This window comes from Panthera leo, chromosome B1 (genome assembly GCF_018350215.1).
Source record: "Panthera leo isolate Ple1 chromosome B1, P.leo_Ple1_pat1.1, whole genome shotgun sequence".
NCBI classification, from domain to species: domain Eukaryota; kingdom Metazoa; phylum Chordata; class Mammalia; order Carnivora; family Felidae; genus Panthera; species Panthera leo.
The window spans coordinates 202,658,970-202,673,127 of NC_056682.1; the positions used below are offsets into that span (position 1 = coordinate 202,658,970).

General features: G+C 50.1%; 1 protein-coding gene across 1 annotated transcript in view; it reads right to left on the bottom strand.

Moving 5' to 3' along the window:
* HTT (huntingtin) overlaps positions 1-14,158 on the bottom strand; it is a 147,512-nt gene that overhangs the window by 65,435 nt on the left and 67,919 nt on the right. Inside the window, exons 28-36 of the mRNA XM_042937033.1 lie at positions 13,723-13,850; positions 10,871-10,981; positions 8,033-8,110; positions 7,322-7,545; positions 6,276-6,354; positions 5,991-6,152; positions 5,046-5,101; positions 3,108-3,256; positions 629-765 (exon numbers count right to left, since the gene is read on the bottom strand). Coding sequence (XP_042792967.1) covers positions 629-765; positions 3,108-3,256; positions 5,046-5,101; positions 5,991-6,152; positions 6,276-6,354; positions 7,322-7,545; positions 8,033-8,110; positions 10,871-10,981; positions 13,723-13,850 — 1,124 coding nt within the window. The remainder of the gene's footprint in view (positions 1-628; positions 766-3,107; positions 3,257-5,045; positions 5,102-5,990; positions 6,153-6,275; positions 6,355-7,321; positions 7,546-8,032; positions 8,111-10,870; positions 10,982-13,722; positions 13,851-14,158) is intronic.

Here is a 14,158-nt window from a genome sequence, read left to right on the forward strand (position 1 = left end):
CAACATTACAAAGAGTCACCGAGATGAGAATGCACAGAAGAAAGTGCTTCCGTGAGAGAAGCTTATGACTTTCAGATTCAAAGACCAATAGCCTGACAAAAATTCTGAAGGCCAGGCAAGCTAAGAGCGGGGTCACGGGAGAGGCCAGACCTCTGCACTCAGGCCGCCCCGAACGGCCTGAAATTCCTGCTCCACCTTAAGGAAAACTAAACCACAACCAGCACAGAGGAAAAGACCCTGGCCTTACCTACATCGACACGTGGTAAAGAGATGTACAAATAAAGTCTTCACATTATTTCAGATGCGATATTTTTAAAATCATTTTTTAGAATTCTATCATTTCGGTCAATGTCAGGTAACTGATTCTTGGTCATTTTGGAAAACAGGGTTTCCAACACATTTACTCCCTCGAATGACCCCGTGACTGTCAGCCAGGTGGCAGGTGACCTCCCCAAGTGGCTGTACGGCTTTGAATACCAAGTCCCAGCAAGCCTACCCCTCTCTGGCATCTCCCCAGCCCCAGAGCCCAGGGTGGCACGAAGGAACACCCACTGATTGGCGGACAGTGGGCCACAGGACATTTCCTGCTGCGTCTGCGGTGCCAGTGAGTGCCCCACGCCCCCCTTACCTGATGGTACTGGATGAGTCTCAGCAGCATGGACACCACCACTTCTTTCTGGGTTTCAAGCTCTTTTCCTGCATCGGCTTTATTGGCTCCTCTCAGTACGAACAGGTCATGGACTATCGGCTGTAGAGCCGGTATGGCTGCGGGCACAAACAGGCAGGCTCAGGAGGCATCACGTGACGTTTACACCTGCAGACAGAGCTCGACGCCTCCAAAACGTGCCCAAAACACAAGAAAACCCTAGGGGGCCTGGGTGGCTCAGTCAGTTAAGCATCTGACTTCGGCTCGGGTCGGGATCTCATGATTCACGGGTTCGAGCCCCACGTCAAGCTTTGTGCCGACGGCTCGGAGCCTGGAGCCCGCTTCGGATTCTGTGTCTCCCCCTCTCTCTGCCCCTCCCCTGCTTGTGCTCTGTCTCCTCTCTCAAAAATAAATAAAACATTAATAACTTTTTCCAATTCAATAAATAAAGAAAACCCTAATCCATACGTGGCTTACGATAAAGGATAAATCCAGCTTATCAACGAGTGCTATGAATTATCAGTATACCATCATGGAGGCCATAGCTCTTCCTTGAACACTTACTGATGATTTTGTGAAATCTTAAAAAAAATACACCTAGGCTTTCCGTGATGTAACATCAGATCTGACAAAAAGAATCACAAATTCAAAAGTCAAATTCAAACTAAAATCTTCAAACTAACTCAAATATCAACATCCTATTCTAATGCTTCATCTACCTAAAGATTTACCTGAAAAGATGACTGTGTTCTTCAGCAGAAAATATTTATAGAGTATCAGATTTCTATGCTATTTTAAGTAATAAACTCACTATCAGTAGATAAAGCCCTTCCCCCAGTCGTGTCTTATCGAAAACAGCAAAGTAGATTCCTTAGTCTATCACCACTACATGAACAACTTTCTCCGAAATGCCTTTCACTGGGAAGGGGGTGGCCCGATCCCGTCACCATTGTCACTGCAAGGCACTGCCTGCCAATGCCACACACACAAAGGCACGCCCACCCCCAGGGCCACATACACACGGCACATGCAACCCAGTGCCACACACACAGCATAGTTACTGACTTTTCTACAGATGACCAGCTTTCCAGACAAAATACTAGGGTTTGGTTGCCCACTGATTGTCCATCCAAAGACTCTCTAATCTAGGAAGCCTTAGTCATCCCTCTATTTGGCATTTGCACCAGGAACCCCAATTCCCAAAGCGGACAAGTGTGAACTTTTGCTGAGGTGTGAATCTCGGCCCTCGCAAGGCCACTGCAAAAGTGACTCCAGCGACTATGGAAATCAGATGGCATGGAGTCCCTGCCCGTCAACAAATCACCTGCTTTACCGCAAGCGCACGGAACAGGGAACACAGAGAACGCTGCATGCCACAGCGCCCTTCTCACATCTGGGCTCTGCAGAGGTCCTAGGACATACCCCTGCCAAAGTTCAAAAGTCTACTGATTCCTGACAACGGAGCCAGGGAGGAGTCAACAGGAAAATGCTGCAAGATCAGTTTAAAAAAATTCAAAGAGGGGACCCCTGGGTGGCTCAGTGGGTCAAGCGCCCGACTTTGGCTCAGGTCATGATGTTGCGATTCTTGGGTTTGAGCTCCACGTCCGGCTCTGTGCTGACAGCTCGGAGCGTGGAGCCTGCTTCGGATTCTGTGTCTCCCTCTCTCTCTGCCCTCCCCTGCTCACACTCCGTCCGTCCCTCCCTCCCTCTCTCTCTCAAAAATAAACATTAAAAAAATAATAATAATAAAAAGTTAAGAGAAGGTTTGCAGTTTATTCTTTTTTCAAAAAAAATTTTAAATGTTTATTTTTGAGAGAGAGAAAACAGAGCACAAGCAGGGGAGGAGCAGAGAAAGAGGGAGACACAGACTCCGAAGCAGGCTCCAGGCTCCGAGCTGTCAGCAGAGCCCAATGTGGGACTTGAACTCACAAACCGTGAGATCATGACCTGAGCCGAAGTCAGACACAACTGACTGAGCTACCCAGGCGCCCCAAGTTTATTCTTAAAACCACAGCCTCACTGCCCAGGTGAAGGAGGCTGCTTGAGCCGCTGACCATCTTCTGTGGTCCTCACTCGCCTCTACAGGACAACCAGGCAGAACGGAAGGTCCTGCTCCAAGGCCAAGCCACTCCCTCCAGCACTGGGGTCCTCACAGAAGTTGGATTTCTCGGGTTTTTGTGTTTCACGTAGTTAGACAAGAGCATCTATGTCAGACTCTATCTGTGCCTTAGATCGCCCTACTGTTTCCTGTATTCTTAGGTCAGGAGGTCACAAGCTCCTGACAGTAGGTCTGCTCTCTCCCTTCTGCGGCATCTCTAAGCAGCGTGCACACGCACACACGCGCGCGCACTGCACCCACACACAGAGCAGCAGTGGACACAGCCAGAAGCTGGAGTGATGAAGACTAGCACCGTCGAGCACATCAGTACTGAAGGTCACCGTGAAAGGGCTGTCCCGTTACCATGTGTCACAGCCTTCCTCCCGCTGGCCATGATGCCGTCACAGAGCTGAATGATTTTAGGGATTCCAATGATCTGTTTTGAATGATAGCGCTCGTAAGACAGTAATACCAGGAAGAAAAAGATGTTTGGAATAATTGCCTCTGATTCCCTAGAAACAAAAACATCCGTTTAGATGCTTCCTTTTAAAATTATGACACATAATCAACATAAACATGAAATTACTCATGATTCCAAGTTGAGAGAGAGCAAAAGAGAAAGGGAGAGAGCCAGGGGAAGGAGGGAAGCAAGTGGTGAGAGTGAGGGAGAAGGGAGAGGGAGGTGCAGAAAATTCGGAAAGAGGAGGGGAGAAGAGGAGGAAGAGTGAGGGGAAGGAGAAGGGAGAGGAGAGAGGAGGAGGGAAAACGGGGGGGAGTATGAGGAGAGGAAGAGGAAGCATGAGAGACAGAAGGGGAGGGACGGAGGGGAGAATGAGGAGAGAGGAGGAAAGAAAAGGGGGAAGGGGAAGGGAGAGGAGGGGGAGAGTGACGGGGGGAGGGGAGAGAAAGAGGGAAGAAGGGGAAAGGGGGAGGAGAGGATGAGGAAAGAGGAGGGGAGAAGGGGGATGGATGAGGAGAGAGGTGGGGGGAGAGAGGAGGGAAGGAAAGTGGGGAGGGGAGGATGAGGAGAGAGGAGGGGGAGGAAGGGGGAGAGGGGAAGGAAAGGAGGGGGGAAGGGAAGGGGAGATGGGAGGATGCGGGGAGAGGAGGGGGGAGAGAAGAGGGAAGAAAGGGGGGAGAAGAGAGGGAAGAAGGGGGGAGGGGAGGATGAGGACAGACGCTGGGGGCGCGGCAAGGCGGGCCAGCTCCCACAGGGTGTGCTGGGGGTGGGCAGCTGGCGGTGTGCAGAGCTAAGTGAGAGCGCTGCAGAGCACCCAACAGCACTGGACGCCCAGAGGTACAACGTTCTTACTTCTCCTCCTGCCCCTTCTCATTTCAGTTGAAGAAACTGAGACTCAAAGGAGACAAAGCAACTTGTCTCAAATCATGCAGTCAAGATGTCGCATAACTGGAGTAAGAAAGTACCGGGTCTCCAGACCCAAGGGATGCTGAGAACGCATCCTTCTTCTCCGTGCGTCCCTATCTACTAAGGACAGGTGAGCCCCGAACCACGCAGGTTATAAAACGCGGGGTTTCTATAAACACAGGACAATACCACAAACGTACGTTAGCTTCCTCGTGGTTTTCTTAACAACGTTCTCTTTTCTCTGGCTCGCTGGATTGTCAGAATACACAGAACGCTCAGAACACGTGGTAAGCGAGTATTTACATGATCAGCAAGGCTTCTGGTCACCAGTAGGCTCTTGGCAGTCAGCTTTGTGAGAGTCACAGGTTGAACGGGATTTCTGAGGGCGCAGGGCCGGCCCCCACAACCCACGTTGTTCAAGGGTCACCTGCAGTTCGGAGACCGAACGATTCTAACGCGTGGTCGTTACACTCACACAGCCGTAAGTGCCGTAGGAGAAAGTAGCGAACCTTACGGTCCGGCAAGGAAGAGCCGCAAGTCACCTAAGTCAAGTGTGTAATCATCACCTCTGCTGAAGACCGCCGGGTCTAAAATGTGTTTTCTCTCAGAAGTTTGAAACAATTAGTGCTCCGGCACACGAGATTTGGTTTAGCGCCCCGCTACCACAATTAAATGTTTTGAGATGTGACATGAAAACTGACACCTGTAATTCCCAGGTGCAGAACAAGATTTGCCAAACAAATCTTGAGATACTCACTCCTTAATTTTTAAGAGAAACAAGAACACACAGCGTGTTGATCAGAGTTCGGCTTAAAAAAAAAAATATTTGGCAAACACGCTTCACAATCCTTTAAAGTAAACGTTCATCTTAACGATCTAAAATTCTATATAACTGTCATGAGGACAAGAAATCTAAAAGAACGAAAAGCTGTTACCTGAACTGGCCTACTTCAATGTATTCGAACTGCTTCAGCACAAATCCAATGAACACCTACAGAGGAAAATAAAAATTTCACATCAATAATTAAAATGTGCAAACTAGGTTACTTTTCTTCCTACTTAGTTGTGTAAATTTTTAACAAGTTCCCGACAGCAGACAAACGTGTTTGTATACAAGAACTCGGAGGTATTCTGTGAGACGGCATAGCTCAGGACACTTCCAGAAATCCCGTAAGTACATTTACTGAACCAGGGGGTGAGAGCTCTGGAGAAACAGGAAATGCCGAGCAGCACAGAAAAGGCCTATCCGGCGACTCGCTGGTTCCGGTTCACACACACTGAGCGGCACAGATGGCCCGAGACTGGCTTAGTAATGAGGTGCCCGCGTGGGTCCACCTTCTCCCCGCACACCCCAACGTTCGAAGGGGCGGATGCTGAGGGCTGCTGACAGGGAAGGGGACCCCGAGGGCGCAGCAGCACTCCAGGACTGGACTAGGGCCAGTTTGGCATCCAACTCTGTTCGAAGCACGAGTTCCTCTTGGAAGATGTGAACTAACTTTACTTTGCTCGAAAGCAAATGTCATAATTGATCGCGTGTTTAAAGCAAGTCTCTGGATTTTGCAAAAATGCCCCCCAAACAACAAATCTTCGTTGTACCTTACAATTTAAATTCACTCGTCTTGGGGTGGGGAGGGTGAGTGGGCAGGAAGGCCCCTGACGCACGCACACAGGCTGATAACCTGGACACAGCCTCACACAGGCAGGAGTGCGTGCTCCGTGCGCCCAGGCCCTGGACACTGGCGCGTGAAACAGGTAAGGAGCGGCAACTAGTGTGCAAATAGCAAACCGCACGTTTCTTAAAGGTAGATTTCAGCGTCTGCTACAGGTAATTTTTATTAAATTACGACAGGTATGGCAGATGAAAGTTAAAGGTGACATACCTGATCTGAATCCAGAAGACAGTAATTGACCCGTAACTGAACCAGCTGTGCCAGCAAATCTAAGACCTGCCTCTGTAGCTGCACAGACGTTGTGGTTGTGTACTGCTTTAAAGCTTTTATAACCAGAGGCTCGAACAAACGAATGTGATTATGAATAGCGTTCTATGAAAAAAAAAAAAAAAAAAAAAAAGAAAGAAAGAACAAACTGAGTTAGACTTCAACCAAAACCTTCAAGCAGCCAAGCTGGAAAGTGCTGAGCACCGAAGCCTGCCGCCTCTCACTCACCTTATCTGCGCGGTTCTTAGTGGTGCTGGTGAGGTTCGTCTTCAACTGGGTAGACACTTTCTGAAGCACGTCGAACCACCTGCAGGTGGAAAAAAGTGAGCAAAGAACAGCCGTAAGTCTTCTCCCGTGTCCTCAGCCACACTCCAGGCCAAACCAATTCACGTCCACAAAATCAGAACACGTCCAAGTCAGAAAGCACCGAGGCGGCCACGCCACGCGGCCGCACCCACTCCTAACAGACAGCAGGCCGCGCTGAGATCGCAGGGGCTGCCAGCCAGTCCTGTCACTGGTAGCAGGCACTCAGACAGAGCGCTGCCTGCCCCAGGAAGCTCAGCGCCATGCCACCCAGGCTGCCGTGAGGCCACAAAGGTGACGCTCACTTGAAAGACTCAGTGACCCAGAAGATCTCACTTGATTCTCTTGGGAAAAAGTTTCTTTAAACATTCACATCAATCACACCCTTTTCAAGAAACACGTATGAAATTAGATGACAGTAACACACACACGGTTCCTCGCTTCTTTGTTTATATCAAACAAGGGCATTCTCCTCAGTTCCCGACTAGTGTGTTAACTCTAGCTGCTTTAGCACTACATCTATAAAAGGAGAAACAAGGAATTCTCTTGTTCGCGGCACGGAGCAATTCTCTTGCTACACAGAGTAGCAACTCAAATATCTGCTAATAGTTACGGTTATTTAAGCAACAACGACCGCATTCCAGGCATCAAAAATACAACCATAAATTTAACTGAAGAGAGACTTGTAGCGGCAAGGTTATGAAACCCAAAGTACTATCATACGAGATTCCTCTATGCCCTTCAAGTACACTTACACGCTAACACTTTTGTGCCACGTGGAAGCCGTTCTTTCCCCCTAGCACAGACCCGGGAGATGCCGCCCACGCGGCACCTACAGGAAAAGGGGGTCTGTGGGCACCGGAAGAGCAGCCGGCTCTCGGCTTTTGCAAAGGATTCACCGCCAGCTCTTCTGTGCTCGTACCCGGAACGCCTCCCCGACGCCACCGCCCCGGCCAGCACAGCAAGGTTACCCTGAGGCGTCGTGGTCCTGCTCTGCCTGCACCATGTTCCTCAGGCTGGCGTCGGCTAAGGCCTGGGTGAAGTGGGTGTAGGGAGCCATGAAGCAGTAGTGGTACAAGCCCGGCCTCACGCTGGAGGAGCCCAGACGCTGCGCTCGGCCCTGGGACTTGCTGGGGTTGGAAGACAAGCCATCAAACTGGGAGGCCAAGTTTGTCCCAAAGAGAGTCTTCAGCAACTAAAGGGGAAGAAGTGAAGCCATCAGCATGAGGCTCAGCGCGGCGCGAACACACGCGAGTCTCCCAGGGGGCCGTGCCAAACCCAGCTGAAAGCAACGGGCTGTGTTAGCAAAGCTCCAGACTGACATCCTGGAGGACGATCGCCATCGGCACCACGCGAGACTGCTGTCGCGAAGGGCGATGTGAGCCGGTAAGTCAGAACCCCAGGAGCCTCGCCCCCCTCCGCGATTCTGTTGGACCCAGCGTTCCAAGCAAAAGCCTGGACAGACGCCACGATGGCAGCGTGTAGCCAGAGTCCGGCTGCAGGGGCCAGACCCAGAGGGGCGGGACGAGGAGCCCTGTGCCCGATATCGGGGCGGGCCAACACGTGACCCGTGGGGCTGCCGGCCGTGCCACCGGCACCGCCTTCTAAAGGACGAGCGGCATCCTGTCCCCGTGCCCAGGGCGTGGGGCTTAGAAGATGAGCCCAGGAAATGACATTTTTACCTGCTGAACACAAACAGTTGCCATCATCGGTTCTCGACTGAAACAGGATTTCAGGTAGCCTAGGATCTCCTCGACACACTGTGGGAAGAAGAAGCAGGAACACACGCAAGTCGGTGACTCCGGGCGGCCTCCCATGGTGGCGAGCCACAGCTGACCCAGAGGAAGCTGGCGATCCGCCAGCGTGAACGGAGCTCGGCAGGAAGCACGACAAACCTGAGCCGCTCCCTCCAGCCTCTCCTGCAGGCGCCACCGCCACTCCCTCGCTCGCTCACTCGCCTGCTCGGGGACGCTCACCAGCTATCTACTGGCCACTCTGCCCCCAGCCCTGTGGTCAGGGAAGGAGTTCAGAGTGTGCAGGAGCCGCAAGCCCCACGGACGTCCAGCTGCACGGAGCACACGGGCACCCTGTGGGATTTACTACCCAGGGTCCCACAGCGTCTACGGCAATCCGCAAAACGACCGCCCGCACAAACTACTTTCACTGCATCGAGAATAAGATGCGAGGCACCCCGTGTCCTCTTGGGGCACCGAGAAGGACGAAGACACGAACTCTCAGGACGCCGCCAGAGCAGGCGCTCGGCGTCAGCGGCACGGCGCCCGGGCGCCTGTCTGGTCGCCAGCCACCGCTTCCTTCAGCAGGGCTGCCGTTGACACCGACCAGACAGAAGAGGCCTCTCACCTCGCTTGTTCGCCACAATTCTCCGTGCCAAAGAGCAACAGACTTCTGTTGGTTTCAAATACTAGGGGCCCGTGTATACATTTTCAATATTCTGACTTATTCAAATTAGACTCTAAGCATTGAAGTTTGCATCCTACGGGGTGAGTTTGTTACGTGTTGCTTTTTGGTTTTGCCAGCCCATAGCTGGTATCCGGTAAATGTGAACACAGAGAATTACAACTAGAGCCTTCCAGATCAGGGTCTGGGGAAAGCCAAGGCCGGAGCTAAAGCGGGCCTCTCCCACCCAACAGCACAACAGATAAACTCAGAACAACACGGAAGCCGAGGGGCACAAAACCATCTTTATCCATAAGGACCACGGTGAGAGGGCGAGAGGCCATCCTGTCCCACATACAAGGATCTTCAGAAATGGAAGTTACTACACACATTTTTTTTTTAACTTTTTTTTTTTTTAACATTTATTTTTGAGACAGAGAGAGACAGAGCCTGAACGGGGGAGGGGCAGAGAGAGGGAGACACAGAATCCGAAACAGGCTCCAGGCTGTCAGCACAGAGCCCAACATGGGGCTCGAACTCACGGACCGCAAGATCGTGACCTGAGCCAAAGTTGGCCGCTCAACCAACTGAGCCACCCAGGCGCCCCACTACACACATTTTTAAATATATCTTTATGTATATATATATATGTATATGTATGTGTATACACACACACACACACACACACACACGTACATATATATATAAAACTATATTCCCATTCTCAGGAATACACAGATCACGTAACGTCAACCTTCATTAGATTGTGACTTGTTAATTCTTTACCTTCACATATCAGGATAAATGTAACCTTCGATCAATTCACTGACCGCAACTGAAAAACAACTACTGCTGTATGTGTGTGGCAGTCAAAATAAAAAGGTAAAAAGAGAAAAGGAACCACACTCCCCAAAGATGAAAATCTACAAAAACAATAAACCGCAAAGTCATCTTAATTCCCTTCAATGGGAAAATTTTATTATTTTAAAAATCCCAGTTAGATGGTTTTCATTTCAGCGTATCGAACAAATTTAAAATGCATCATATTCCCTATCTTGCTGCAATGCATTATCCACACACAGCCCACAGGCCCTAAGGACCTGATGGCCTGAGAGAAGAAAAGCAACAGATCGCCATGCTGACAGGGCCACACGGGGAGAGCGTACCGCGCCCTGGGCGGGACGGCCCGCTGGTCTCACGGAGAAGGTGGCAGCAGTGAAAAAAACTCTGCCAAGTTTCACTCAGAGGGGACAATAACCGAGCACCAGTAAGAACAGGACACTATCCAGCCATCAAAACAAGTGCACACACTATACACAGACCTGGGAAAGAGCCCAAGAAGCACCTGGAGACAAGACAATGCACATACTGTGATGACAAAAACTAGGTAACTTCCACACGTCAAGAAAAAGACAAAAACACATGAACTTCCTGAGCGCGCCTCATGTTTAGGACACACGTTTGAAGGGGGAGCTCCCCGTGACCGACTCCGAAACGCGTGAGAACCAGGGCACCCGGGAGCCGGCAGGGGACACACCCGGGAAAGCGACCGCAGTGAAATGTGACCTACAGGCCCGGGATGCGGACACACGAGATGGGCGTTCACCTCACACGTCCTTAAAATCTGTCCCTGTGTCTGAGCGCCCCCTTGTAGGACGAGGGGGAGGGGATACCGGACTTGGAGCCAAAGCCCAGGAGTTTCAGCCACAGCTCTGCTGTCCCACGGCATCAGAGGAGCCAGCCACGCAGCCTTCACGTCCGTTTTTGCCCTTCCTGCTTGCAAAGGGCAGATAAGAAAGCAAAGGGACTGCCACCACGGTTTAAACCCACCAACACTGGGTGTTGTATGGAAACCAATTTGACGATAAATTTCATATTTAAAAAAAAAACAAAAACAAACACCAATATTCTAGAATGAACTGGGTCGAGGCTAACACACAGAAAAACCCTGAAAACGGGACGGAAGTGGGACACCCCCAACGTAAGGCTGACACAAGAATCAGAGGCAGGAGCCATGACGCAGCAGCTGGGGGCCGCGGAAGCTTCTCCCCAAGCTGCTCCCGCCTTCCGAACGCACCCAGATTCCCCAGCTACAGCTCGAGGGGAAGAAATGAGACACAAACCTTCCCGATGTCCTGCAGGGTTGCCAATTCTAGGATCTGAGAGAGCACATCCAAGGCAGAACGCAGAAAGCCCCCAAACTTTTCAGCACTGTTCTGAAGGTCCAAGGTAACCTTGGGAAGCGGAGGGAAAGAACACAGGGTTACTGGCACTGTCCTGTTCCGTCACCTGCAACAAAGACACGTGCTGTCCACGCGGTGAGAGCGTCCGGCTGGGCTGCTCTAACACCCGCGATCTGGGGGGTTTCTGTTTGCTCATTTGCTTTCAGTGCTGGGAAAACGCCCTGGAAAGGAACCGCATAAAACTGTAACCTTTCAAAGGCATCTTCCAGCTTATAGTGATGCTGCTGAAAGAAACAATTTCTGACCTTCTATTACAAGAAAAAAAATTTAGTGTCCATTTCAACCAGTATCTGATAAGCACCATGTCAAAACCTATAAAATACACGTGTTCCACGTATGTTCGTATCCCCCGGGAATCATGATCAAATCCAGAAACCGCCCTTCGGTCTGGCTCTAGCAAAATATTAAATTCATCTTAAGAAGGATTAAATTATAATTCGAAAGGGCCCAGCTGAATTAAATGATGCAGCAACTCCCCTATTTAACAGGCTGAGAATGAGCCAGGTCCAAGGATATGAAGGGCGAAGGGGAGGGATCAACTATAAAAATAAAAACTGGCAAAAACCACGCAAAGCGCTACAACAGAGAATGGAGTCTGCTCCGTGAAATCAAACCCAGCCAGCCGTGATGACAGAGGAAGCACTTCCTGGGCCGAGGGGCAGGACGGCAGGGGAGACGCACACAGAAGATGAAAACCTTGATGCTCTTGTGTCACCGTGAGGTGGTTTCCAGCAGGCAGAGGAAGGGCGAGTGGGGACACAGGGACAGGTGACTTCATGGGGCCACATCCCACAGGGACAGGAGGGTAGGGGCTCACCTCCAGCAGGCACGACAGAACGAGGGGGCGAGGGGCATGCGCATGGGAAGGCCTATCTTGACAAAGAACAGAGGTCGCAGGTGAGAAGCAGGGCCACGGGGCTCTGAGGGGGGCGGACAACGAGGGCCAGGGTGGGAGTACAGCCAGAACAGAGGGAATAGAGAAGTAATGAAGGAGGTGGAGGGGCAGTGTGACGGATGTCACATGTGCCAGGCACTCCAAACACACCGATCCAGGCAGGCATCCGGGACACCGGGGGCCACAATGCACGGGGTACAGTGTGGAGCCCAGGATGTCCCGGAGGGGAAATGATAAAGAGGGAGCCGACACTGGGATCATCAAGAGGGCCCCAGGACTCAGGACAGGAGTCGAGAACAGGCAGAAAAGAAACACCTCTGTGCGGTATTTCCCACGTGCCCTCTGCTATGTGGGTGGTTGACATGAGAAACACTGGCTAAAAAAGAGCCTCTGAATCTTCTGTAAAATGTGGTCAAATACTCTGATCTTTGAAAGGTATTGATATCCTTCAGAAAAAAAGCCAGGTAAAGTTCATAAATCATTTTCAAACAAACAAACAAACAAACAAACAGACAAACAGACAAACAAAAACCCTGAGAAATATCTGTATCAATAACAAAAGATAATGACCATCTGGGGACACACTTATCAAGAAATGTGCAACATCTGTGTGAAGTAATCTTCAAAAATTCTTTTTCAAATTCTTTAAATTTCAGGTACATCTGAGGCATATACAAGAAGTTTTCAATAAACAAAAAAGCATCCCACACTCCGGACAGGTGGACTTAACATCTAAGATACCAGTTCTCCCCAAATTAATCTATAAATTAACATGATCCCAATGGAAATACTCTCAGGATTCTTTAGAACTAGATTAGTTTATTCTAGTGTTCACATGCAAAAATGAGTAAGAAAAGAACATCCAGAAAAAATTCTGAAGGAGAATGGGGGGGACTGACCACCTCAAAAAATACACCGAGCAGCTACACAATCAGCACGTGTGCTGCTAAAAGATGAAAAGATAGACAGATGGATGTAACAAAACAGTAGAAATACAGAACTATGAGAATTTAGTAACTGATAAAGGTCATATTTCAGATCAGTTAGTGCATGAAAACTGGATTATTTGGGAGACAGTGCCAGGGAAACTGGGCAGACAGCTAACCAATGAAAAGCCCTATGAGAAATCGTGGTAGATTTTTCCTTAACCATCTCAGTGTGAGAAGGCCCGAGGTACGAAACATACCCGTGCAGAAGAGTTAACAGAACAGACAGAAACCGGTCGGTAAGGTGGGCCCTTGGTGGTGTCCACGCACTTGACCAGTCGAAGGTCCCCCACGCTGATAGAAAACCTTCCCTGATAGGGCTGGTTCCCTGAGCCTGGACTCTGGGAAGGAATCCCACGTTTTACGTCACACACCTGCCTCTGCGAGGCTGAGGTTTCAGTTCGTGCCAGGCAGAGGAAGCCTCCGCTGCTTGGGGGACAAAGCTGCTCTGTGGCCCTCAATGGACAGAGAGAACACGGGAAGCCTGTGCACGGATCCCTGCAGACTCCACGCTGTGGTAGAAGTCCCAGCTGTGAGGACGACTACACGCCAGTCCCAGAGTCTTGCCAGAAAATCTTTGAAGGTCGGGGGTGGCCTTGGGAGGCGCAGACACAGCCCCGGTAACCCACAGAGAGACCGCGACTCCAGCAGAAACCTTACGTTTGGATATGATGAAAGCTACCATAAACAAAGCTGAAGACAAAACTTGAAAAAAACCGTCACAGAGCACACCCCACGCTATCTTGTACGTATGTGTATGTACACACACAAGCTGCGACTCTTAACAAACACATCCACGATCTATTAGAAATGAGCACGTGCATATTTTTTACAAAAGGAGCGGTCAGTACCTTATAGTTAGCGTGAGTAGCTTTCAGGACATCGTGCAATTTGAGGTATGAAGGAAGGTGGTAGAAACTCCCCAGTGATGAGGACTTATTTGCTGTAACAGGCCCTGAGGCGTCGGATTGTCGAGAGGCTGTAAGACACACCACACAAAATAAACTTTTAGATCAAAAGTAAACACTTGCCACGTTTAAAAGAAGTTACTAGCGATAATGGCTTTTAAAGGTATTCTAGTAGAATAAAATTCAAATTCTTCCTCTTTTTGATTAACTAGAAGTAACAAAAAATTGACTGATAAACATAAGTAGAATCCAGGCAGTCCCCAGAAAATAAAACAAGACCAAAAGGAAAACAGCGGTGTAAGGCTACTGTCTGTTGTTACGGTCTCGCTGCCAGTTTGCAAATCAGAGGAACGACTAGTTCAGTGACCTCCGGCCAATC